General features: G+C 40.0%; 1 protein-coding gene across 1 annotated transcript; it reads right to left on the bottom strand.

Moving 5' to 3' along the window:
- Nucleotides 1-2,142: 2,142 nt before the first annotated feature.
- On the bottom strand, nucleotides 2,143-3,928 carry LOC130842158 (protein ENL-like). Its single transcript, XM_057718825.1, has 2 exons — nucleotides 3,387-3,928; nucleotides 2,143-3,265 (listed from the first exon to the last, which is right to left on the bottom strand). Exons 1-2 carry the CDS (start codon nucleotides 3,926-3,928, stop codon nucleotides 2,143-2,145), a joined length of 1,665 nt encoding a protein of 554 aa, XP_057574808.1.
- Between the last annotated feature and the right edge of the window lie 22,766 nt (nucleotides 3,929-26,694).

Below are 26,694 nucleotides of genomic sequence, written 5' to 3' on the forward strand. Positions count from 1 at the left end.
TTATATAAGGTACTTAGAGTAGGCCAATTCACAGAGACAGAAATGAAATTATGATTATCAGACGTTGGGGGGGAGCGGGAAATGGGGAGTTATTGTTTAATGAGTACAGAGTTTCAGTTCAGGATGATGAAAACGTTCTGGAGATGGATAGTGGTGATGATTGCACAACAATGTGAATGTACTGAATTGTACTGAATTGTACACTTAAAAATAGTTAAAATGGTAAACTCTGTGATGTATATTTTACCACAATAAAAAAAGAGAATAGCATTGTTCTTAAGAAATACACGTTGAAGTATTTAAGGGTTGAGTGGCAAAATGTCTCCAACACAATGGTTCAGGAAAAGAAATTATGTCCACGTTTGTGTGTACACAAATACGTATTATACATACACATGCGCGCACGTGTGTGTGTGTGTGTGTGTGTGTGTGTGTGTGTGTGTGTAGAGAGAGAGTGAATGAAAATGAAAATGAAAATGAACGATAAAGTAACACAAATGGGACAAATGTAAGCAGTTGGTGAATCCAGGTAGGGGTATACAGAAGTTCCTTGTACTATTCTTGCAAATCTTTCGTAAGTTAGAAATCGTGTAAAAATAAAAAGAAACAACTTAATTAGAAAAAATAAATAAGAATCTGTATAAAGTGCTTAGTTAGCATGGTGCTCATCCAAGCTCTACCTTATTCCCCCTTCTCTTAGTTGCCTTTTCAGTGCCTGGAAAGAAAAAAAAAAAGAAGAGAAAAATTTTCCCCCAAATTAGCTAGACTTTCTTCTTACTCCATGGCTGTTGCCCTGGCTGCCCCCAGGGTTGCTAGTCTGAGGGTTTCTGAATCTTCAGGGCAGGTGGTTTGATGGGCAGGCTGACAATATGGCTAACAGGCAAGCCATCCCAGGATATACTCGACCCTGTCAGCATCATCGCTCACTTGGGAAAGCAGCTTTCTGGAATCGAATCAGGCGTGCTAGGGATGGGATTTGGCTACTCTTTCAGACATTCCCTTTTAACTGCTACCCTGAGCCATGGCAGTTAGAGAATCTCTTCCTCCGAGAAGGTCTGCCAGAATGATCATAATTAAGGCACTGAAGTTGACAGCTATACTTCCTTTACACTGAGCAGCTGAGGGAAAGGGTAGGATACAGGAGAAACATAAAGCCTGGTTCTTGCCTTCAAGGAGTTTACAATCGAGTTGGAGAGACCCAGCCTAACAAGGGCTGTACTGTGTTGGAAATGAAGCAGAAGTAGATTTGCCTGGCCAGACCAGAGGACACTGAGTACTTCTTTTTTTTTTTTTTTTTTTTTGATATAATCTTTTTGTAAAATTTATTTACTTTTTGGCGGGCTGCTCCTGGAGATGGCGGCGCGTAGTGTTCACCGGCCCCGGGAGGAGGAGGCGTCCTTGGAACCACCGGGGAGGCTTCCTCCCTGCACCTGGAGAGGGCCACCAGGCGCACCGGCTCGGCCTTCAACCCGACAACAAGACCAGTGGAGACATCTTAACCTACAAGTCCCGCCTTACACCCCCCCACCCCCCACGTGCACTGCTGCCACGGAAACGCACCCCAGAAGCCGCTCTGGTACCTACAGTGCAGACATATATATATATATATAACAGAGAGACAACTGTACAGCACGGAGTCCCAGCACAGTGAGGCCGACATGAGGGCCGCGTCTGCCTGACGTGGAGGACGAGCGGGGCCCGTCCCGGTGCGTGGGAGCCTCTGAGGTCCTGGGGCGCGGTGGGTGTGTTCTGAACCGTTTGGGAGGCCGGAGGCAGTGCCCCAGCCGCTCAGAGGGGCCTGGGCAGTGAAGGTGTGCCACACGCCCCACCGTGGAGCGAGGCCCCCACCGCAGGGCACGTCTCTTCCCCTCCGGGAGTGAGGCCTGGCGCGGCCTCCGACACGAGCCACCTTCCAAGGGGAGCCCAGGTGACGGCCCCGGGGTGTCGGGGAGCAGCAGCGCCGGCCTGCCCCCCCTCGGCCCCCGGGCTCCCAAGGAGGACAGTGTAGCTGGCTGTGCGGGCCGAGGACAGGGCGGTCACTAAGGCAGTGCTGCGGGCGGGCGAGTGGAGAAAGGAGGGAAGGTGGGGCCCAGATGCGGCCTCCCAGGACCCCGGGGACGCAGCCCGGCACCCGGCCCACGGTCATGTGGCCACCGCCTCCAGGTAGCTCTGCAGCTTGCGCACGGTGCTCTCGTCCAGGGAGAGGAGATCGAAGTCGAAGGTGGTGTTGGTGACGTTGAAGTGGCCGGTCTCCTCAATCAGGTCCACGATCTGCTGCAGCACCTTGGGGTCCCGCAGGGCCGTCAGCTTCCGGTGTAGCTCTACCAGCTCGTCCCTGTAGGCCTTGTCGTAGGCGCTCCTCTTGAGGATCTTCTCGGGCTTGCTGCAGGGCTCTGGGCTTGACGCCTTGCTGTTGGGCAGGGGCGGCTCCCGGCTGGGCAGGCAGGAGTTGGCACTGTTGTCGCTCTCACTGTCACTGAAGCTCAACCTGGAGTCCCTCCCTGCGTTCGTCTCGCCAGCGGCCTCCTCTCCTGATGAAGAGTCGGCCTCATCAGACTCCTCGGACTGCAGGTCCTCCACCATGGAGCGCAGGGGGCCTTGACTGTGGTTCTGAGATGGCTCAAAGTCCGAATCTGAGCTGGAGTCGGAGCTGGAGCTGGAGTTGGATGGGCTCGACTGGGCGGACTCGGTCTTGAAGGAGGCCTCGGTCTTGAAGGAGGCCTCGTCCTCCGAGTTGGACTCCTCTGCCTCCGGGGGCTTTTTGATCTCTCTGGGCTCGCTCTCGGCCTTGACCTTCTCCCCTTCGGTGCTGCCCTTGTCCTTGGCCGGCTTTTTGTCTGAGAAGTAGGAAGACGAGGTGCGGGGTGAGGTGCTGGGGGCGCTCCTGGACCCCTTGGAGCTGCTTTTCTTCTGCTTTTTGGCACTGGGCTTGGGTGAGTCGGTGGCAGCCGGCCGCTTGCTGGAAGACTTGGACGGGGGCGGCGGGGACCCGCCCTTGGGGGACATGCTCTCCAGTTTGGTCTCCTTCAGGGCCATCTTAGGCTCCTTGAATGCGGCCTTGGGCGGCGGGGCCTCTTCCTCCTTGGGTGGCCGGCCCTCGCCCAGCTTCCATGCGGCGTTCTCGGTGCTCCCGGCCTGCTCACGCTCCGGCTCCTTGGAGGCGGCCCTGCTCTCCGAGTCCTCGCGCGGCCGCTCCCGGTGTTCCTTGGTCATCTTGTGGGCTTTGCAGGTCTTGCTGCTCTCCCTTCTGGCGTCCTGATTCAGACTCAGCTAGAGAAAATCTTCCAAAAAGCGAAAGAGTAAGGCAGCAGGTGCGTTTTAAATGGAGCTGTTCCTTTAAACTACTAGGAAGTGTCAGCACTTCCGGGGTGGCTGCCGGCTAAGACTTCCTGTGGGACGGTTTGGTGTTCCTGGGGTCAGAGAAGGCAGAGAGTGGAATTGTGGGTAACATGGCGTAGTCGGGACTGGGCCTGGACACCGTTTCTGCTCCTTCGGGCATTACCATCACCCCGCCGGCCATCAGGAGCTTGTACCGGAACTCCACGGTGGGGTTGTTGAAGGTGAGCTTCTCACAGCGCAGGTGGTTGACGGGCGGGTTGCCCTCCAGGTTCAGGAATAGGTCATAGGTGAAGCAAACCTTCCTCGGCTCCTCCTTGTTCTGGAAGTACACCTCGATGGGCATGATGAAGCCAGCATAGCCCGACTCCTCCACCTTGTAGGGGGGCTCCTTGCACACACGCTTGGGCTTGGGGAAGCTGTCGTGCAGCCGGAAGACCAGCTTCTCGACGAAGTGCTGGATCTCACACTGCTCGGGGCCGCGGACAAACACCATCCAGTCGTGCGTGAAGCCCTCGGTGGTGGGCTTCTTGCGCAGTTGGGCGCGATGTCCCAGCTCTAACTTGACTTGGACAGTGCACTGATTGTCCATGGCTGGCGCCCCGCCCCCGGGCCCCGCGTCGCTCGCCGCTCGCCGCTCGCCGCCAGCGCCGCCACGCCGCCCTCATTGTCTGTCAGGCTCCCAGCCGCCCGCCCGCCCGCCAGCCCCGCGCCCATAGTGAAAACTTAAATGCATATTACTACGTGAAGGAAGCCACTCAGAAAAAGGCAAAACTATGGAGACAGTAAAAAATCAGTGCTTGCCAGGGATTGCGTGGGGATGGATAAATAGGTGGAGTACAGAAGATTTTTAGGATAGTGAAAATACTCTGTATGACACTGTAATGATGGGTAAAAGTCATTATGCAATTGTCCAAGCCCGTAGAATATATAATACCAAGAGTGAACCCTAAAATAAATTGTGGACTTTAGGTGATTATGATGTATGAATGGAGGTTCATTAATTGTAACAAATGTACCACTCTGGTGGGGAGTGTTGATGATGAGGGAATCTGTGCATGTGTGGGCCAGGGGATATATGAGAAGTTCCGTCGATTTTTCTGAAATTTTATTAAAAACTTTTAGTAAAAATGATCCAGCTATATTCTGTCTACAAGAGATTGACTTTAATTAAACAGTCATTACGAGAGACAAAGAACGACACTATTTATTGATAAAAGGGGTAGTGCATCAAGAAGATCCAACAGTTATAAATATATACATAGCTAATAATAGAGCCCCAAAATATATGAACCAAAAATTGAGAGAACTGACTAGAAAGTTCTACATAGTATTGGGAGATTTAGATACCTCACTTTCAAAAATGAATAGAATAGCAAGAAGATCGATAAATAAATAGTGGATTTGAACAATATTTTACACCAACTAGACCTCATAGACACTGTATCCAGCAGCAACAGACTGTACACTTTTCTGAAGTGCACTTGGAACATTACCTAGGAGATACAGGCCATAAATTAGGCCATAAAACGAGTCTCGATACATTTACAAATATTGAAATCCTATAAAGTAATTTCTGCAACTTAAAAGAAATAAAACTAGAAATCAATAAAATAGTAAATCTGAGAAATTCACAAATATGTGGAAATTAAACAACACACTCTTAAACAACCAATAGATCAAAAAGAAATCACAAGGGAAATTATAAAATATTTTGAGGTGAATGAAAGTGAAAAGATGTTATACCAAAACTTAATGGATGCAGTGAAAGCAGTGCTCAGAGGGAAATTTATGGCTATAAACACCTACATTAAAAAAGAATAAAGATCTCAAATCAATAACCTATCTTTGTACCATAAAGAAAAAAAAGAGCAAACTAAACCCTACAGTAGCAGAAGAAAGAATTGAATTTAGAGTGGAAAATTTTTTAACTGCACAATATAAAAACAATATAATCAACAAAACCAAAAGTTGGTTCTTCAGAAAGGTCAAACAAATTGGCAAACCTCTAGCTAGACTGGCCAAGAAACACAAAAAGAAGACTCAAGTTACTAAAATCAGAAATGACGCTGAGGACATTACTACAGATTTACAGAAATAAAAAGTATTATAATAAGACAATACTGTGAATAATTGCATGCCAGAAGATTAGATATCCTAGACGAAATGGATAAAGTCCTAGAAACAAACTACCAAACCTGACTCAAGAAGAAATAGAAAACCTAAGTAGACCCATAACAAATTGAGATTGAATCAGTAATCAAAAACCTCCCGGCAAAGAAAAGCCTAGGACCAGGTGGCTTCACTGATGAATTCTACCAAACATTTAGAGAAGCACCAATACCAGTTCTCAAACTCTTCCAAAATACATCAGTGGAGGGGATACTCCCTAATTTATTCTTTGAAACCAGCATTCCCTTATCATAGCAAAGAGAACTATAGATCAATATCCATTATGAATATAGATGTGAAAATCATCAACAAATTACTAGCAACCAAATCCAGCAGTATATTAAGAGGACTATAAACCATAAGCAATTGAGATTTGTTTGAGGAGTACAAGGAGTTCAACATTAAGAAAAAAAACAATCAATGTATATTAGTCTGCTAAGACTGCCGTAACAGAATACCACAGACTGGGTGGCTTAAATAACAGGAATTTATTTTCTCACAGATATGCAGGCTGTAAGTTCAAGATCAAGGTGCTGGTTGGTTTCTGGTGAGACCTCTCCCTTGGCTTCCTTCCTTCTTGCTGTGTCCTCACATGGCCTTTCCTCTGTGCTCATGCACTCCTAGTGTCTTCCTCTTCTTGTAAGTACACCAGTCCTATTGGATTAATACCCTACCCGTATTACTTTCTTTAATCTAATTACCTCCTTAAAGGCCCTATCTTCAAATACAGTCACATTGGGGGTTTGAGCTTCAACATATGCCTTTTGTGGTGGGACACAATTCAGTCTATAACATAGTGTAATAAACCATACTAACAGAATGAGGGGAAAAACCCACATTATTATCTCAACTGAGGCAGAAAAAGCATTTGATAAGATTCAACTCCCCTATTCATGATAAAAACATTCAACACATTAGAAATAGATGGGAAGAGAGGAATCAAGATGGCAGAGGAGGAGGATGTGCGCTCACTCCCTCTTGCAGGGGCACTGGAATTACAACTAACTGCTGAACGATCATTGACAGAAAAACACTGGGACTCACCAAAAAAAACACCTCACCTCCAGAGACAAAGGAGAAGCCGCAATGAGACGGTAGGAGGGGCACAATCGCATTAAAATCAAATCCCATAAATGCTGGGTGGGTGACTCACAAGCTGGAGAACAGTTATACTGCAGAAGACCACCCACTAAAGTGAGGGTTCTGAGCCCCACGTCAGGCTTCCTAACCTGGGGGTCCAGCAATGGGAGGAGGAATCCCCAGAGAATCAGACTTTGAAAGCCAGCAGGATTTAATTGCAGGACCTCCACAGGACTGGGGGAAACAGCCCACTCTTGGAGGGCACACAAAAAAGTGTGCTCACCAGGACCCAGGGGAAGGAGCAGTAACCCCATAGGAGACTGAACCAGACCTACCTGCTGGTGTTGGAGGGTTGCCTGTGGTGGTGGGGGGCAGCTGTGGCTCACCGAGGAGACAGAGGCACTGGTGGCAGGGGTTCTGGGAAGTGCTCATTGGCGTGAGGACTCCCAGAGTCTGCCATTGGCCCCACCAAAGAGCCTGTAAGCTCCAGTGCTGGGTAGCCTCAGGCCAAACATCCAACAAGGTGGGAACAAAGCCCCACCCATTGGTAGAGAAGCAAATTAAAGTTTTACTGAGCTCCACCCACCCAGCCCAACCCACCATCAGTCCGGCCCATCAGGAAGCACCCACGAGCCTCCTGGATAGCTTCCTCCACAAGAGGGCAGACAGCAGAATCAAGCAGTAACAGCAGTATTTCATCTTGTGGAACTGAAAACCACAGCCACAGAAAGACAGAGAAAATGAAAAGGCAGAAGACTTTGTACCAGATGAAGGGACAAGATAAAATGCCAGAAAAACAACTACATGAAGAGGAGATAGGCACCCTTCCAGAAAGAGAATTCAGAATAGTGATGGTGAAGATGATCCAGGACTTTGAAAAAGGACTGGATGCAAAGATCGAAAAGTTGCAAGAAAAGTTTACCAAAGACCTAGAAGAATTAAAGAACAAACAAACAGATATGCAACACAATAACTGAAATGAAAAATACACTAGAAGGAACCAACAGCAGATTAACTGAGGCAGAAAAACAGATACGTGAGCTGGAAGACAGAATGGTGACAATCACTGATGCAGAAAAGAATAAAGAAAAAAGAATGAAAAGAATTGAAGACAGCCTAAGAGACCTCTGGGACAATGCTAAATGCACCAACATTCGCATTATAGGGGTCCCAGAAGGAGAAGAGGGAGAGAAAGGACCCGAGAAAATACTGGAAGAGATTATAGTTGAAAACTTCCCTAACATGGGAAAGGAAATAGCCACCCAAGTCCAGGAAGTGCAGAGAGTCCCAGGCAGGATAAACCCAAGGAGAAACACACCAAGACACATACTAGTCAAATTGACAAAAATAAAAGGCAGAGAAAAGTTATTAAAAGCAACCAGGGAAAAATGACAACATACAAGGGAACTCCCATCAGGTTAACAGCTGATTTCTCAGCAGAAACTCTGCAAGCCAGAAGGGAGTGGCATGATATATTTCAAGTGATGAAAGGGAAGAACCTACAACCAAGAATACTCTACCCAGCAAGGATCTCATTGAGATTTGATGGAGAAATCAACAGACAAAGGATTAATCTCCAAAATATATAAACAGTTCATCCAGCTCAATATCCAAAAAACAAGCAACCCAATCAAAAAATGGCAGAAGACCTAAATAGGCATTTCTCCAAAGAAGACCTACGGGTGGCCAAGAGGCACATGAAAAGCTACTTAACATCACTAATTATTAGAGAAATGCAAATCAAAACAACAATGAGGTATCACCTCACCCCCGGTTAGAATGGGCATCATCAGAAAATCTACAAACAGTAAATGCTGGAGAGGGTGTGGAGAAAAGGGAACCCTCTTGCACTGCTGGTGGGAATGTAAATTGATACAGCCACTATGGAGAACAGTATGGAGGTTCCTTGCAAAACTAAAGATAGAACTACCATATGACCCAGCAACCCCACTGCTGGGCATATACCCAGAGAACACCATCATTCAAAAAGACACATGCACTCCAATGTTCATTGCAGCCCTATTTACAATAGCCAGGACATGGAAGCAACCTAAATGTCCAACAGCAGATGAATGGATAAAAAGACGTGGTACTTATATACAATGGAATATTACTCAGCTGTAAAAAGCAATGAAACTGGGACATTTGTAGAGACATGGATGGACCTAGAGACTGTCATACAGAGTGAAGTGAGTCAGAAAGAGAAAAACAAATATTGTATATTAACACATATATGTGGACTATAGGAAAATGGTACAAATCAACCAGTTTGCAAGGCAGAAATAGAGACCCAGATGTAGAGAATAAACATATGGACACCAAGTGGGGAAAGCGGGGAGGGTTGGGGGGGAATGAATTGGGAGATTGGGATACCAAATTGTACACTCTAAATATATGCAGTTTATTGTCTGTTAACTGTGTCTCAATAAAAGTTCTTTAAAAAGAAAAAGAAAAAAAATAAATAAAAAGAAAAAAAAAGAAATAGATGGGAACTTCCTCAACGTAATATAGGGTATTTATGAAAAACTCACAGTGAGCATCGTATTTAATGGTGAGAGACTAAAAACTCTCTCCATAAGATCAGGAATAGGACAAGCAAACTTGCTTTGCCCAGTTCTATTCAACATTTTATAGGAAGTTCTAGCCAGAGCAATTAGGCGAGAAAAATAAGTAAAAGATGTCCAAATTGAAATGAAATAAAACTATCTCTATTCTCAGATGACATGATTTTACATAGAAATTCCTAAAGCATCCATAAAAACTTTTAGTGCTAATAAACAAGTTCAGAAAATATTCAGGATATACGCTCAACGTAAAGAGATCAGTTGTAGTTCTACATGCTAGCAATGAATGGTCCATGAAGAAATTTAAACAATTTCATTCCCAATGGCAAGAAATTTAACCAAGGCAGTGCAAGCCTTGTACACTGAAAACTATAAACTTTGCTGAAAGAAATTAAAGAAGAATTAAATAAATGGAAAGATACCCAGTGTACATGAACTTGAAGATTTAATATTATTATTATGGTAATACTCCCTAAATTGATCTAAAGATTCAATTCAATTCCTATCAATATCACTATAGTCCCTTTTTTGCATAAATGGAAAAGTCGATCCTAAAATTCATATGAAATTTCAAGGGACTGTGAATAACCAAAACAATTTTTAAAAAGCAAAACAAATTTGGAAGGGTGTCTTCATCCATTCAGGATGCTATAACAAAATATCATATAGACTGAGTGGCTTATAAACATCAGAAATTTATTTCTCACAGTTTTGAAGGCTGGGAAGTCCAAGAACACGGTACAACAGATTTGGCATTGGGTGAGGACTGCTTTCTGGTTCACAGATGGCTATCTTCTCATTGTGTCCTCAGATAGCAAAAGGGGCAAGGGAGCTCTTTGGGTTTCTTTTATATGGACACTAATCCCATTTGTGAGGCCTCTGCTCTCATGAGCTGTTCACCTCCTAAAGACCTCACGTCTGAATACCATCATGCTAGAGGTTAGAATTTCATCATGTGAATTTTGGAAGGACACAAACATTCAGTCCATAGCAAGGAGTCACACTTCCCCATTTCAAAATTTTTCAGCTATAGTAATTTTTTAAAGTGTGGTAAAGGCCTAAGGATAGATACATAGATTAATGGAATAGAAATGAGAGTCCAGAAATAAACCTGTGTATCTTAGGTCAATTGATTTTGACCAGGATGCCAAAATCATTCAATGGGAAAAGGACGGTCTTTTATTTTATTTTATTTTATTTTATTAAGGTCTTTATTGGAATATAATTGCTTTACACTCTTGTACCAGCTTTTGAGATACACCAAAGTAAATCAGCTGTATTTATACATATATCCCCATATCCCCTCCCTCCCACGACTCCCTCCCACCCTCCCTGTCCTGGCCCTCTAAGGCATCACCCAGCATCGAGTTGATCTCCCTTTGTTATACAGCAACTTCCCACTAGCTATCGATTTTACAGTTGGTAGTGTATATATGTCTATGCTACTCTCTCACTTCGTCCTAGCTTCCCCTTCGCCTCCTCCCAACCCCGTGTCCTCAAGTCCATTCTCTACATTTGCATCTTTATTCTTGCCCTGTCACTGGGTTCAGCAGTACCATTTTTTTTAGATTCCGTATATATGAGTTAGCATACGGTATTTGACTTTCTCTTTCTGGCTTACTTCACTCTGTATGACAGTCTCTAGGTCCATCCACGTCTCAACAAATGACCCAATTTCGTCCCTGTTTATGGCTGAATAATATTCCATTGTATATATGTACTACATCTTCTTTATCTATTCGTCTGTTGATGGGCATTTAGGTTGCGTCCATGTCCTGGCTATTGTAAATAGTGCTGCAGTGAACATTATGGTACATGTTTCTTTTTGGATTATGGTTTTCTCTGGGTATATGCCCAGTAGTGGGATTGCTGGGTCATATGGTAGTTCCAGTTTTAGTTTTTTAAGGAATCTCCAAACTGTTTTCCATAGTGGCTGTACCAGCTTACATTCCCACCAACAGTGCAGGAGGGTTCCAAAAGGACAGTCTTTTAACAAGTGGTCCCAGGGAAACTGAATATGTATATGTAAAAGAATGAAGTTGGACCCTTACCTTATATCATATGCAAAGATTAGCACAAGGAAATCAAATACCTAAATATAAGGGCTAAAATTACAAGACTCGTAGAATGAAGCATAGAGGAAGGCTTCATAAAAAAGCATTTGGCAGTGATTTCTTAAATATGACACCAAAAGCACAGGCAACAAAAGAAAAAATAGATAAATTGGATGTCATCAAAATTAAAAACTTTTGTACATCAAAGAAACACTAGGAACCGAGTAAAAAGGCAACCCACAATATGGAAGAAAATATTTGCAAATCTTATATTTAATAAGGGATTAATATCAAAATATATAAAAAACGCATACAACTCGATAACAACAGCAAAAGAACTCAAAAATTGGCAAAGGACTTGAATATACGTTTCTCCAAAGAAAATATAAAAATGGGCAACAAGCATATAGAGGTGTTCATTGTCACTTTTATGAGGGAAATGCAAATCAAAACCATAATGAGATACCACTTCATACCCATTAGGTTCATTACCCAATAGGTTATTTATTATCAAAATAATAGAAAATAACAAGTGTTGGTGAGGAGGTGGAGAACTTGGAACCCACGTGCAACTCCTGGTGGTAGTGTAAACTGGCGCAGCCTCTATGAAAGGCAGTATGGTGGTTTTTCAAAGAATTAAAAATACAGTTACCATATGACACAGCAATTGCACTTCTGGGTTTATGCCCCCAAAAACCTGAAAGCAGGACACTAACGGACTGGTACATCCATGTTCATAGCAGTATTTTTTACAACAGCCAAAAGATGGATTTAATCCAAGTATTGATCGCAGGATAAAGGGATAAACAAATGTGGTCTATCCATTCAATGGAATGTTATTCAGACTTAAAAAGGAAGGAAATTCTGACACATGCTACAACATGAATGAACCCTGAAGACATTATGCTACGTGAAATGTCACTTCCAAAAAGAAATACTGTATGATTCCTCTTATATAAGGTACTTAGAGTAGGCCAATTCACAGAGACAGAAATGAAATTATGATTATCAGACGTTGGGGGGGAGCGGGAAATGGGGAGTTATTGTTTAATGAGTACAGAGTTTCAGTTCAGGATGATGAAAACGTTCTGGAGATGGATAGTGGTGATGATTGCACAACAATGTGAATGTACTGAATTGTACTGAATTGTACACTTAAAAATAGTTAAAATGGTAAACTCTGTGATGTATATTTTACCACAATAAAAAAAGAGAATAGCATTGTTCTTAAGAAATACACGTTGAAGTATTTAAGGGTTGAGTGGCAAAATGTCTCCAACACAATGGTTCAGGAAAAGAAATTATGTCCACGTTTGTGTGTACACAAATACGTATTATACATACACATGCGCGCACGTGTGTGTGTGTGTGTGTGTGTGTGTGTAGAGAGAGAGTGAATGAAAATGAAAATGAAAATGAACGATAAAGTAACACAAATGGGACAAATGTAAGCAGTTGGTGAATCCAGGTAGGGGTATACAGAAGTTCCTTGTACTATTCTTGCAAATCTTTCGTAAGTTAGAAATCGTGTAAAAATAAAAAGAAACAACTTAATTAGAAAAAATAAATAAGAATCTGTATAAAGTGCTTAGTTAGCATGGTGCTCATCCAAGCTCTACCTTATTCCCCCTTCTCTTAGTTGCCTTTTCAGTGCCTGGAAAGAAAAAAAAAAAGAAGAGAAAAATTTTCCCCCAAATTAGCTAGACTTTCTTCTTACTCCATGGCTGTTGCCCTGGCTGCCCCCAGGGTTGCTAGTCTGAGGGTTTCTGAATCTTCAGGGCAGGTGGTTTGATGGGCAGGCTGACAATATGGCTAACAGGCAAGCCATCCCAGGATATACTCGACCCTGTCAGCGTCATCGCTCACTTGGGAAAGCAGCTTTCTGGAATCGAATCAGGAGTGCTAGGGATGGGATTTGGCTACTCTTTCAGACATTCCCTTTTAACTGCTACCCTGAGCCATGGCAGTTAGAGAATCTCTTCCTCCGAGAAGGTCTGCCAGAATGATCATAATTAAGGCACTGAAGTTGACAGCTATACTTCCTTTACACTGAGCAGCTGAGGGAAAGGGTAGGATACAGGAGAAACATAAAGCCTGGTTCTTGCCTTCAAGGAGTTTACAATCGAGTTGGAGAGACCCAGCCTAACAAGGGCTGTACTGTGTTGGAAATGAAGCAGAAGTAGATTTGCCTGCCCAGACCAGAGGACACTGAGTACTTCTTTTTTTTTTTTTTTTGATATAATCTTTTTGTAAAATTTATTTACTTTTTGGCTGCATCGAGTCAGTTGCAGCACATGGGATCTTCGTTGAGGCATGTGGAATATTTTAGTTGCAGCAGACAGGCTCTTTTTTGTGGTGCACAGGCTTCTCTCTAGTGTGACATGTGGGCTTCAGGACATGTGGGCTCTGTCGTTGCGGCGAGTAAGCTCAGTAGTTGTGGCACAAGGGCTTAGTTGCCCTGCAGCATGTGGGATGTTAGTTCTCCTACCAGGGATCAAACCTGTGTCCCCTGCGTTGCAAGGCAGATTCTTTACCACTGGGCCACCAGGGAAGTCCCAAGAACTTCTAAAAGAGATCAAAGCTTTCTTGAAAGCCCTAGAGAGAGTTCTGCCTGCTACCAGACTGTGCGTTTCAAGGTGGGGACAAGAGAATAGGTCGAAATGTAAATTAGCACTTCTCAGTCTATGATGTGCATTGGAAACGCCTGGGCATCCTGTTAAAATTCAGATTCTGGTGCAGTAGCTCTGGGGTGGGGCTTGAGATTCTGCATTTTTAACACGCTCCCAGGTAACACTGATGTTGCTGATCTCTGCAGAACATACTTTGAGAAGCAAAGCGATAAAGAGATGATTGTTCACCTTGGTTGTCAATTAAAGCATTCATTCAGTAGTTTTTGAAGAAAAAACTGTCATAGAAAGTCATAGAGGTATGATTTGTTGGGAATAGGGCCTTGAATAAAGTTGGATGTGTAAGTGTGTAAAATAACAAATACTGAGTATTTGCTATGAGCCAATCACAATGCTAAAGCATCGTTTTGATTATCCCTTTTCAGGCCTTATAACAATCCCATGAGGAAGGCACTCGTCTTTTAGACTGGGTGGCTTATAAACAATGGAAATTTGTTTCTCACAGTTCCAGAGTCTGGGAAATTCAAGATCAAGTTGCTGGCAGATTCAGTGTCTGGTGAGGGTGTACTTTCTGGTTCATAAATGGCCGGCTTCTTGCTGTGTCCTCACATGGTGGAAGGAACTAGGGAGCTCTCTGGGGTCTCTTTTGTAAGGGCACTGGTCCCAGTCAAGAAGGCTCCACCCTTATGACCTAATCACCTGCCAAAGACCCCACCTCCTAATACCATCACGCCGGGGGTTCGGTTTCAACATATGAATTTTAGGGGGACACAAATATTCAGTCTATGGCAGCACTATTACAGCTGAGGGACTGAGCACAGAGGGGTGAAGTGATTTATCTATGTTTATATATCTAGAACTCATGGCAGAGCCAGGAATTGTACCCAGACAGTAGGACACTGAAGCTCTTTAACCAAGGCAGTGTCCCAAACTCGCATATCAGTGTCTACCCAGAACTCATACACTCCCCAGTGGCAAAATATCATTCATGTGCTTATCTGTTTATTCATCTCTACCTCCAATACCTAAAATCGTGTGAAAATGTCTTTCAGAAAATGATAAAATGAGAGGAACATGTTTTGAAAAAATGCTTTCTCCGTGCTAGGTTTCACCAGGACCTATTACATAAAAGCATCTCATTTAATTTAATTCTCACAACAATCTTTTCAGATAGTTATTATAACTCCCAGTTTACATGCAATGACACTAATCCTTGCATAGATTAAGGAACATGTTCAAAATCACTAAGCCAGCACATGGTAGAAGCAGGATTGGAACTCAGGTCACCAGGTCGGTCAGTCTGTACTTCTTCTCAACTAACAGGGCTGCTTTTGCAATGATCTTCACACAGCCTTAGTATCATACTACTCAATGAACACTTTTTGGCTTTGGCTGCATAGTCAAGCTTAGTGTTTACCGTTTATGCTACCTCTTTCAGGCTAGGTAGTTTCAGAGTCATTCTTCACCCTATCCCAACCCCATTCCCTAGGTCAAATATCCTGGTTATCAAACTTGGTGGCTATCTTTCTGTTCTCAAGGATCCTGCTACACAATGCATTTTCAGAGTGTGTGGATGTGGCGATGGTGAGTGGTGATGGAGTGGTGGTAAAGGCTGGTTAAACATACAAGTCCATCAGCCATTTGGAGCTTTCAAATTTGACAAGCCTCCACATTCTCTACACACTTTTTCAGTGGATTTTAATGGTTATTTTAAAAAGTACATCTTGAACTTCACAGTGAATTGTAAGTCAAAGCAACTAAATGCCACAATGGAATCAGATGTGTTAGACAATGGGTGGGCTTGTACTCAGATTTGAGCAAACTGTTCTCATTAGGTGCTTTTAACCATTGTCAAATTGAAATGAGTTATGTTAAATGAGATATTTTAAATTCATAGAAAAGTATGAAGAGTACTAGAAGAGACACACCAATATACCAACATTCAATATTAATAAATGTTAACATTTTCCTTTGGGTTCTTTCATTTTTTAAAAAAAATTATGTTATAGAAACTTCCAGTTTTGAGATGGTAGAATAAAATTTTTGAGTTGGGGTGGATATATTTCTGGGAACACATAGGTACTCTGTATCTATTTCCATATCCTCTCCTTATGTGTTTTCTCCTGAGATTGATCAGCCTGAGAAAAGATGTCAGAAGGGCTTAATAGACTTGTCCACTGATAGATCATTAAACATAATTTTTGATGAAATATGACTAAGTGATTTGGCCACATGATTCAGAAGGGGTTCAGGGAATTGAGCGACTTTTCCATACCAAACTCCTTTTAATACTTGTTTATGCGAACAAAGTTTCTTAACCTTCACACATACAAAAATGTAAAAGAGGGATAGAATTGATGCTGAATACTGTCTCATTTTGTCAAGAAGTAGTATTAATTCAGTAGAGATGCATAAGTTAATTGAGAACCTATCCTCATCCAATGCATTCAGAATTGAATTTGCAATAAAATTTTATTTTTAGCTTTAATAATTTTATCAAAATATTAAATATATTTATGTTATTTTAAACAATTGTGTAATAGTGATAATTGTAATTATAATGTAATCCAGAAAAAAGACATATAGAGCCTTGTGTTAATAGAAATTTTTTTAATTAATTTCAATTTATGTATATATTTTGATGTGACTTAATTATAGACGTTCGAGTATAAAAATGTGTTATGATAAAAATATTGGGAGGGATGGAATAGATGTATGAGGTCAAGGAAAAACAGGAACTGTGTATATTTAAAGTAAATAATGCAATTTTAAAAGGTATTGTTTTTTTACATTCCTTTTCTGATATTTCATTGTTAGTGTGAAGAAATGCAACCAATTTCTGTATGTTAATCTTGTATCCTGCTACCTTGCTGAATTTTTTAATTAGTTCTAGTAGTTTCTGTGTGGAGTCTTTATTTTTTTCTACATATACTATGTCACCTGCATATAATGATGAATGGCCATCATTAAAAACTCTACACCATTAAAACTCTACAAATAACAAATGCTGGAGAGGATGTGGAGAAAAAGGAACCCTCCTATACTGTTGGTGGGAATGTGAGTTGGTACAGCCTCTATGAAAAACAAATGGAGGTTCCTCAGAAAACTAAAAAATAGAATTACCATACAATCCGGCAGTCCCACTCCTGGGACTATATCCAGACAAAACTCTAATTCAAAAAGATACATGCACCTCTATGTTCATAGCAGCATTATTCACAATAACCAAGACATAGAAACAACCTAAATGTCCATGGACAGATGAATGGATAAAGAAGATGTGGTACATATACACAATGAAATACAACTCAGCCATAAAAAAGAATGAAATAATGCCATTTGTAACAACATGGATGCAACTAGAGATTATCATACTAAGTGAAGTAAGTCAGAAAGAGAAAGACAGATACCGTATGATATCACTTATATGTAGAATCTAAAATATGACACAAATGAACATATCTACGAAACAGAAACAGACCCATGGACCATAGAGAACAGACTTGTGGTTGCCAAGGGGGAGGGGGTGGGGCGAGGGATGGAGTGGGAGGTTGGGGTTAGCAGATGTAAACTATTATACATAGAATGGATAAACAACAAGGTCCTACTATATAGCACAGAAATCTATACTCAATATCCTATGATAAACCATAATGGAAAAGAATCTTAGAAAAAGAATGTGTGTATATATATATATATATATATATATATATGAATATATATAAATAATGTATAAATATATAAATATATACATATTTCTGAATCACTTTGCTGTACAGCAGAAATTAACACAGCATTGTAAATCAACTATACTTCAATTTTAAAAAAAAAGAGTAAAAAAAGAATCATACTAGGGAATTCCCTGGTGGTCCAGTGGTTAGGACTTGATGCTTTCACTGCTGAGGGCTCGGGTTCAATCCCTGGTCGAGGAACTAAGATGATCCCATAAGCCCCATGGCACAGCCAAAAAAAAAAAAGAAGAATCGTACTAGTTCATAGCTAAAACATAAAAGAAAATAAAGTAGATAATGATGAGTAGTAAATAATGATTTAACAGTTTTTATTTTATTCACAATCTGTGGAAAATTGTATTCCTTGTGCCTACTTACACATATGACAAAAAAGAGTCAACTTTAAAATGTGCAAAGAAATACCTGAAGACCACTTAAGTAAAGACTTTACTGCCTCCTTCTTTCAGAAATCATCTCAAATTAACAGTAGGAAAAGAAATCAATATATAGTCTGTAACCTAAAACCAAAATGTATGCATAAGGGGTGCCACTAAGAATAACACCAGGAATAAGATAAGGATGCCCACTCTCACCACTTATATTCTACATAGTACTGGGATCCTAGCCAGAGCAATTAGGCAAGAAAACGATATGAAAGGTATCCCAATTAGAAAAGAAGTTAAATAGTCTCTGTTTGCAGCTGGCATGATTTTATATGTAGAAAGATTCACAAAGAAGCTGTTAGAACTAATAAGGGTATTCAGTAAATCTGCAAAATACAGATTCAATATAAAAAGTCAGTTGCATTTCTGTACACTAACAATGAATTATTTGAAAAGGAAATAACTTACAATAGCATCAAAAAGAATAAAATACTTAGGAATAACCTTCACCAAGGAGGTGAAAGACTAGTACACTGCAAACTATAAAACATTGATGAGGGAAATTTAAAAAGACACAAATAAATGGAAAGACATCCATGTTCATGAATTGGAGGACTTATTATTGTTAAAATGTCTATAGTACTCAAAGCAATATGTTATTGCCATCAAAATCCCAGTGGCATTTTTTACAGAAAGAGGAAAACAATCACAAAATTCACATGGAACCACAGAAAATGCCAAGTAACAAACTAATCTTGAGAAAGAACAAAGCTGGAGACATTATACCTTCCTGGCTTCAAAACATATTACAAAGTTACAGTAATTAACACAGTTTAGTACTAGCATAAAGACAGACATATAGACCAATGGAACACAATAGGGAGCCCTGAATTAACCCCATAAGGGCACGGTCAAGTGATCTTCAAGAATACACAATAGATAAAAGATAGTCTTTTCAACAAATGGGGAAGTTAGGAAAACTGTATATCTGCATTTCGTGCAAAAGACTGAAGTTGTACCCTTACTCCATACACAAACATCACCTAAAAATGGATTAAAGACTTAAACGTGTGACCAGAAAATACAAAACTTCTAGAAGAAAACTTTGGGGGAAAGCCTCTTGACATTGGTCTTGGAATGATTTATTGGATATGACATTAATAGCACAGGCAACAAAAGCAAAAATTGACAAGTGGAAGTGCATCAAAAAAAAAGCAAATAACCTGATTAAAAAATGGGCAAAGGACATTTTTCCAAAGAAGAAACACAGATGGCCAATATGTGTATATAAAAAGATTCTCAACATCACTAATCATCAGAGAAATGCAAATCAAAACTACAATGAGATATCACCTCACACCTGTTAGAATGGCTATTTTCAAAAAGACGGAAGACTTGTGGAGCTTACAGTGAGTGTTTTGGTGTGGAGGGAAGACAGATGTTTAAAAAAAAGACAAAAGTTTAAAAAGTTGGTGAGGATGTGGAGTAATGTGTTGGTGGGAATGAATGATCCAGTAATCCCACTTCTGGGTACATATCAAAAAGAAATGAAATCTGGATCTTGAAGAGATATATGCACTCCTGTATTCATTGCAACATTATTTACAATAGCCAAGATGGAAAAAACAAAAATGTCTATTGACATGGGAATGGATAAAGAAAATGTGGTATTACACACAATTGAATATTATTCAGCCTTTAAAAAGGAAAAGAAATCTATCTCATGCAAAACTGTGGACCAACCTTCAGGATATTATTCTAAGTGAAATAAAGAGTCATGAAAGGACAAATACTGCATGATTCCACTTATATAAGGTATCTAGTCAAACTCATGAAAGTAGATGGTAGAATGGTGGTTGCCAAGGGCTGAGAGCAGGAGAAGTGGGGAGTTGCTAATTGCTAATTAGTTCAATGGCTAAAAGTTTTAGTTTTGTATGATGAGCAAGTTCTAGAGAGTTGCTCTTTAACACTGTGCCTAGAGTTAACAGTTTTGTGCACTTAGAAAATTTGTTAAGAAGGTAGATCTCATGCTGTGTTCTTACCAAACAACAAACAAACAAAACAGATGGTAAGAGGAAACTTTTCGAGGTGATATATGTTTATTACCTCAGTTGTAATGATGGTTTCACAAGTATATGCTTATGCTCAAACTCATCAAATTGTATACATTAAATATATGCAGTGTTTTGAATTTTATTTATACCTCAGTAAAGCTGTTTAAAAATATAATAAATAGGGGCTTCCCTGGTGGTGGAGTGGTTAAGAATCTGCCTGCCAGTGCAGGGGACACGGGTTCGAGCCTTGGTCCAGGAAGATCCCACATGCCACGAAGCAACTAAGCCCATGCGCCACAACTACTGAACCTGTGTTCTAGAGCCCTCGAGCCACAACTACTGAAGCCGATGTGCCACAACTACTGAAGCCTATGCACATAGAGCCCGTGCTCCACAACAAGAGAAGACACCGCAATGAGAAGCCTGTGCACCGCAATGAAGAGTAGCCCCTGCTCTCTGTAACTAGAGAAAGCCCGCGTACAATAACGAAGACCCAACACAGCCAAAGATAAATACGTAATAAAATAAATCTTTAAAAAATATATATACAATAAATGAATGAATACTCTTTTATTTTTTCCTTTAAGGTTTCCTTTGCAAAATAGTCTGGAAAATTCCTTGGCCTAGTGGTTAGATTTTTTTTTGCTTCTGTTCAGTTTCTCTAGTACTTTGTCTGATATTCTTCTTGATCAGTTTAAGCACATTTTAAAAGGAAATTATTCATTTTGTCTACATTTTCAAATTTATTGGCATATACACTGTTCACAGTATTATTTTATCTTTAAATTTCTACAAAATCTGTAGTAATGTCCTCCAATATTTATTTGTCTGTGTAGAGAACCAACTTCTGATGTTGTTGGTCATTTCGATTGTTTTTATTACTATTTCATTTTGACTTTTATTGTTATCTGTCCCTTCTTTCTTTTTTTTTTTTTAATTTATTTTTATTGACTGTGTTGGGTCTTCATTGCTGCATGCGGGCTTTCTCTCTAGTTGCGGCAATTGGGGGTTACTCTTTGTTGTGGTGCACGGGCTTCTCATCGTGATGGCTTCTCTTGTTGCAGAGCACAGGCTCTAGGCATGCGGGCTTCAGTGGTTGTGGCACACGGGTTCTAGAGCGCAGGCTCAGTAGTTGTGGCCCACGGGCTTAGTTGCTCCACAGCATGTGGGATCTTCTCCAACCAGGGCTCAAACCCGTGTCCCCTGCATTGGCAGGTGGATTCTTAACCACTGTGCCACCAGGGAAGTTCCTGTCCCTTTCTGCTTTAGTAGTTGTTACTCTGTTGTTATGTTTCTTGCCTCTTGATGTGAACTTTTACCTCATTAATTTCCATTTTTTTCTGTTTTCCAAATATGTACTTAAAACTATAAAGTTTCTGCTAAATATTCCCCTTAAACTGAATCCCACAAATTTTGGTATGTATTCCTTTCAGAGTTGTTTATCACAAATACTATATCCATTGCGATCTCTTCTTTAATCCATACTTCATTTATAAGCTCCTTAAAGTCTAATTTTTGCTATAATTATGGACTTCTAATTGTATTAAATGTGGTTAAAGAAAGAAGTCTATATGGCATTGTATTCTTGGAACTTCTTGAATTGTCCTTTGTGGTGAATTACATGTATTTGTTTTCTCATTACTTACTCATTGGAGTAATCAAGGATTCCTTATTCCTTTTCTCCCCCGTCTTGGTTTGATACACATTTTATTTCTATTCTTTGGTGGTTATCCTTAAGGTTTTACTCTTTATACTTAATACGGATTAAATTTAATCAATATTTCTCTCCTCCTAAATGAGCTCACATGTTCCATCTCCTATGTTACTGTTTAGATTTTTAGTTTCACCATATATTTACCATTTTTATTAGCATACGTGCTTGCTTCAAGCACTACCATTTTTATTAGTAATTTATTGGAGTTGATATTTATTGGAGAGGCAATACAACAAACAGATTATGGGCACAGATTCTGTAGCCAGACTCTGCCAATTACTAGCTGTGAGACAGTGAACAAGTCACTTGTCTCTGAGTCTCAGTTTTTTCATTTATAAAATAGGATTATATCAGTACCTACCTTAAAAGATTGTTGTAAAGTGCTAAATATAGTATCTGGCTCATGGCAAGTGCTATATAAGTGTTATACAGTAGTAGTGGATATAATATTATTTAGGTATATCAAATTGTTTTGCACTTTATATGTTTACAACACTTTTTGTATCTAAAACTTTTCTTCTAGTTTTATTTCCTTCTTGTGATAATGTGTCATTTAGTAGTTGTGTTAGTGATGGTCTGTGAGTAATAAACTTAAGATTTATATGTCTATAAAAGTATTTTATGCTCCTCTAGGATGAGAGCTTAGCTGTGTATAGCTTATTAGATTGTTATTTTCCTTCAGCACTATGAATATATTATTTTTTCTGACATCTCTTATTGGTGATTCGATATCTACAGCCACTGTGGCATTCTTTGCTTTTTCCTTCCACTTTTACTGAGATATATTTGACATATACTGTGGCATTCTTTCCTTTGCAATTAATCTGTCTTTTCTCTCTGGCTGCTAATTGTTCTGCAATTTCACTACAGTGTGTCTCGCTGTGATTTGTTGTAACTTAATCTGCTAGGGATTCAGTATGCTGCTACTGGAATCCGGAGACACTAGCTTTTCTCAATTCTAAAATTTTGGGCAAGTATTGTCTTGAAGATTGCTTCTACCTTGTAAGTTTCTAGAACTCCTGATGGCCATGTGTTGTCTATTCTCATTCTATCCTTCATGTCTCTTCACCTCACTTTGATATTTTCTTTTTATCTCTTTGTGCTGCATTTTCAGTGATGTCTGCAGCTTTATCTTCCAGTTCAACTCTTTTCAGTGATCTCTAATATATTGTTTAATGTGTTGACTTTTAAACATTTCAATGGTTACATTTTTCAAATTTGGAAGTTTTTATTTGGATCATCTGTAAATTCACCTATTCTTACTATATTTTTTCCTTTTCCTTTTTTAAAAAACAATTTCAAAGAGATTTTAAACTAAGCACATTATAAATGCTGAATTTATTTCTAATTCTGAGGGGGTCCAAAATCTCACTCATGGTGTTTTGTTTCCTCGTAATTCTTAAATATGAACTAGTCTTCAGAGAAAGTTATTTTCAGTAGGTATCCCAGACCCTTTGGTTGCAAATGCAATTCTGTAGGTCAATTTGGTCGCTTTTTTCAGATCCCTATAGAATTTTCTTGCTTCAGACTTATTTTTATATTTATTTCTTGGCTTCAATTTCCTGTACCATGCAGGTATTGTGAATTTGAGTCTTACTTCTATAGATAATCCAGATTTGGGGACCCATTCTTGCAATTGACTCTTTTTTTTACCCATACTGAAGAGAATATGACAAGCTACTTTGCTGCTTCCCTTGGCTGGTAGGCAGAGTTTTGCAATTCTCTGTTTCACATAAAAGACATGTTTATTGCGGTGGGGGGAGGGAGCAGGTAGCTTTATTCAGGGAGCTCAATTCTAGCTTTCTACGTGGGCCTGAGTCCTTATTTGCTATCCTTGAATAGATGTTAAAATACAGACTCTAAGACCTGTCCTTGTGATCCCCAAGAGCTGTTCTATGTAAACATCTGCTTGCCATTCTAACTTTTGAGTTGGTTTTCGGCACAAAGGTATTTCCTCTTCCTATTTTTAATCTTGATCATGCATTTTTAAATGATTTTGTCATATTTTATCTAGCATCTATTTTGTCTTTGAAGGAGAAGGTTGTTTTTGTTTTTACTATTATCTCACTACACCATATTGACAAGGAGTACCTTTGGCTTGATATGTGTTAGGTACCAACGAGTTGGTAAGGGCTCTTAATGGTGCAGTTGATCACAGATCAAAGCTGCAATGATGAAAGTCCTGTTAACATGCTTTTTGCTTTACAGTACTTAGTCCTACTTATTTGAAGCTATACTCTAGGTGTATAATTTGCTTCAAAGAAATTTCCCCAAACATAAATATAGACTAATTCCATTGCATTCTTCCATAGAGGACAATTCAAATGCAGTATAAATGGTACAAGGTTCAGAATGAAGTAAAGATTATTTGGGTGGTTTTTTTGTTTTTGTTTTTGGCTTTTGAGTTGTATTTACTCTTTATATACTTTGTATATTAACCCCTTATCAGATATAATTTGCAAATACTTTTCTGCATTTCACTTTGTTGATGGTTTCTTTTGCTGTACAGAAAATATCATATATGATATAGTCCTACTTGTTTATTTTTTATTTTGTTGCTTGTGCTTTAGGTGTGATTTCCAAAAAACCACTACTATGTCCCATGCCAGACAGCTTTTTTCTGTTTTATTCTAGGTGTTTCATGGTTTCAGTTCTCATAGTTAAGTCTTTCATCCATTTCGAGTTAATTTTTGTGAATACTGTAAGATAGAGATCAACTTTCATTCTTTTACATGTAAACATCCAGTTTCCCCAGGCTCATTTATTGAAAGGAACCTCTTTTTTTCCATTGAAAATGCTTTGGCTGTCAAACTCAGAGGCTATATCTTACAAGGGTATTTGAGGCTGTCCAGAGGAGACTGTTGCTTGGAGCTTTGCTAAAGACTTGAGTGTTTGTGTCCCCCTAAAATTCTCATGTTGAAATTAAATCTCCAATGTGACAATGTTTGGAAGCATGGACTTTAGAAGGTGATTAAGTCATGAGGGTGGAGCACTCATAAATGGGATTAGTGCCCTTATAAGTGGTTGGTGAGATCAGAGTTCTCCCCTTCCACCATGTGAGGACACATGGAGATAATGGTCTTCTATGAATTGAGAAGTGAGTGTTCGCCAGACACTGATCTATCAGTGCCTTGATCTTGGACTTCCCACACTCCATAACTGTGAGAGTTAAATGCTTGTTGTTAAGCCACCCAGTCTATGGTATTTTTGTTATAACAGACCTAATGGACTTAGACAAGTTCCTCAATCATCTTTATACAAAGATTTCCTCATGAGTGTAGATTTTGATGCTTGCCTTTTTCTCTTTAGATGTGAACTTTGCCATCCTTATACAGAGGAAGGCCAAGAACCAAATTTATCTTATCTTTGGCTTGGATAGAAGCACATTCCCAATGCTTCTCAGTAAGGTTTGCGAGTGTATCAGATCATATATGCCATATACTCTTATAACCACTAGAAAAACTCAAAATAATACACAAATCATGCAGATACCTGTGCCTTAGGTCACACAGTGCCATCTTTACTGGTATCCCCCTTTCAGCCTTGTATCTGTGTTGTCATGCGAGGTGCTATGCAGGAAAGAATGCACTCCTGCTCTTTGTTCAACTTATGACTTAGACTATATAAATCCACCCAGAAATCATTGTTTTTTTAGAGCAGCAAGACAGCTTTATAGTATAACAGGAGATCGCAACGCTTACTTTAAAGATGAGGATCTTCACTGAAACTAAGAAAGGAGAATTGAACTGCTGTCACAAGCAGCACAGAACCATGCAAAGAATGTGAAATGGAGAATTAGACAGCTTCATGACCTGGGACTAGATATTTATGATCATCTGTTCTAGTAGCAATAATAACAGCTAAGCAGTCTCGATCACTTATGGGCCAGACATTGTGCTAAGACCTTAATATGTAGTAACTCATTTAATCCTCACAGTAACTGTATGATGTAAGCCTTTTGCTTAAAGTGTTCCCCACTTTAGATATGAGGACACTGAAGCTTTGAATGTTTAGGTGATCTGCCCCAGATCACGTAGCTAGTGAATAGTAGCACCATGATTAAAACCCTGGCAATCTGATTCTCAGTCTGAACTTTTACCACTGTGTTATGAAATGAAATGGAGATGCTAATACTTGTCTGGTAGAATTACATTAAACCAGATAATGCTGTGAGGTAGCAATTAGCACAGGTATATGGAATTCAGTACTCAGTAGGTAAATGTTGGTATATTTTGCCAGTCACATAGCTGCCATTAGATTCATTAGGGCCCCTTAATGCACTGTTCATTCCATCTGTATCCTGAACCGACTTCACTCCAAGCCACCAGTTCATCAAATAATAATAGGTAATATTTATTGAGTCCTTACAACATTCCAGGCACTATTCTAAGCGCTTTATATGTAGTGACTTGATGTTCAAATCATCCCTCTAAGGAAGGTACTGCATTACCCCTATTTTACAAAGAAGGAAATGGAGGCCAAGAGAGATTAAGTTGCTCAAGTTGTCTGGCTGGTGAGCCAGGATTTGGAACCCAAGCAGTCTCACTCCAGAGCCTGTTCTCCTAAATGCCGTGCTATATGCTGCAGATGTGTCATAATTAACTCAGTTACCAGTGTTTTTCACTCAATTCTATAATCATATGCTAGAGCCCTGGGCCAGTTTTCTCTTTCAAATCCAGTGACTGACCAGTGTGTATTGATTTCCATAATCCTTTAATAGAGAGGGTAGAATAGGTGACTTTTAGAAAAAATATCAGGCGAAAGACTTTGTTGACAATTCAGGATCTGATTTCTGCTCAGGAACATTTTAACATAATAATTTCAAGATGTAAATTAGTGATTTCTTTCCCAATGCAGACAGTACAAGTAAAACAGAAATTATGTTTCTCAGCAGTATCTGAATTAAATATATACATGATGTGAATACTTAAATGATATTTTAGAATGCAAATAGAAATATGATCATTTAAACTATTGTT

The sequence above is a fragment of the Hippopotamus amphibius genome, chromosome X, assembly GCF_030028045.1.
Source record: "Hippopotamus amphibius kiboko isolate mHipAmp2 chromosome X, mHipAmp2.hap2, whole genome shotgun sequence".
Classification (NCBI taxonomy): Eukaryota; Metazoa; Chordata; class Mammalia; order Artiodactyla; family Hippopotamidae; genus Hippopotamus; species Hippopotamus amphibius.

Excerpts from the sequence above, each read along its gene's own strand:
- LOC130842158 (XM_057718825.1), bottom strand. The coding sequence starts at position 3,928 with ATGGACAATCAGTGCACTGTCCAAGTCAAGTTAGAGCTGGGACATCGC. Across the intron at positions 3,266-3,386 it reads ACCAAACCGTCCCACAGGAA|TCTGAATCAGGACGCCAGAA; the intron begins GTCTTAGCCGGC and ends TCTCTAGCTGAG.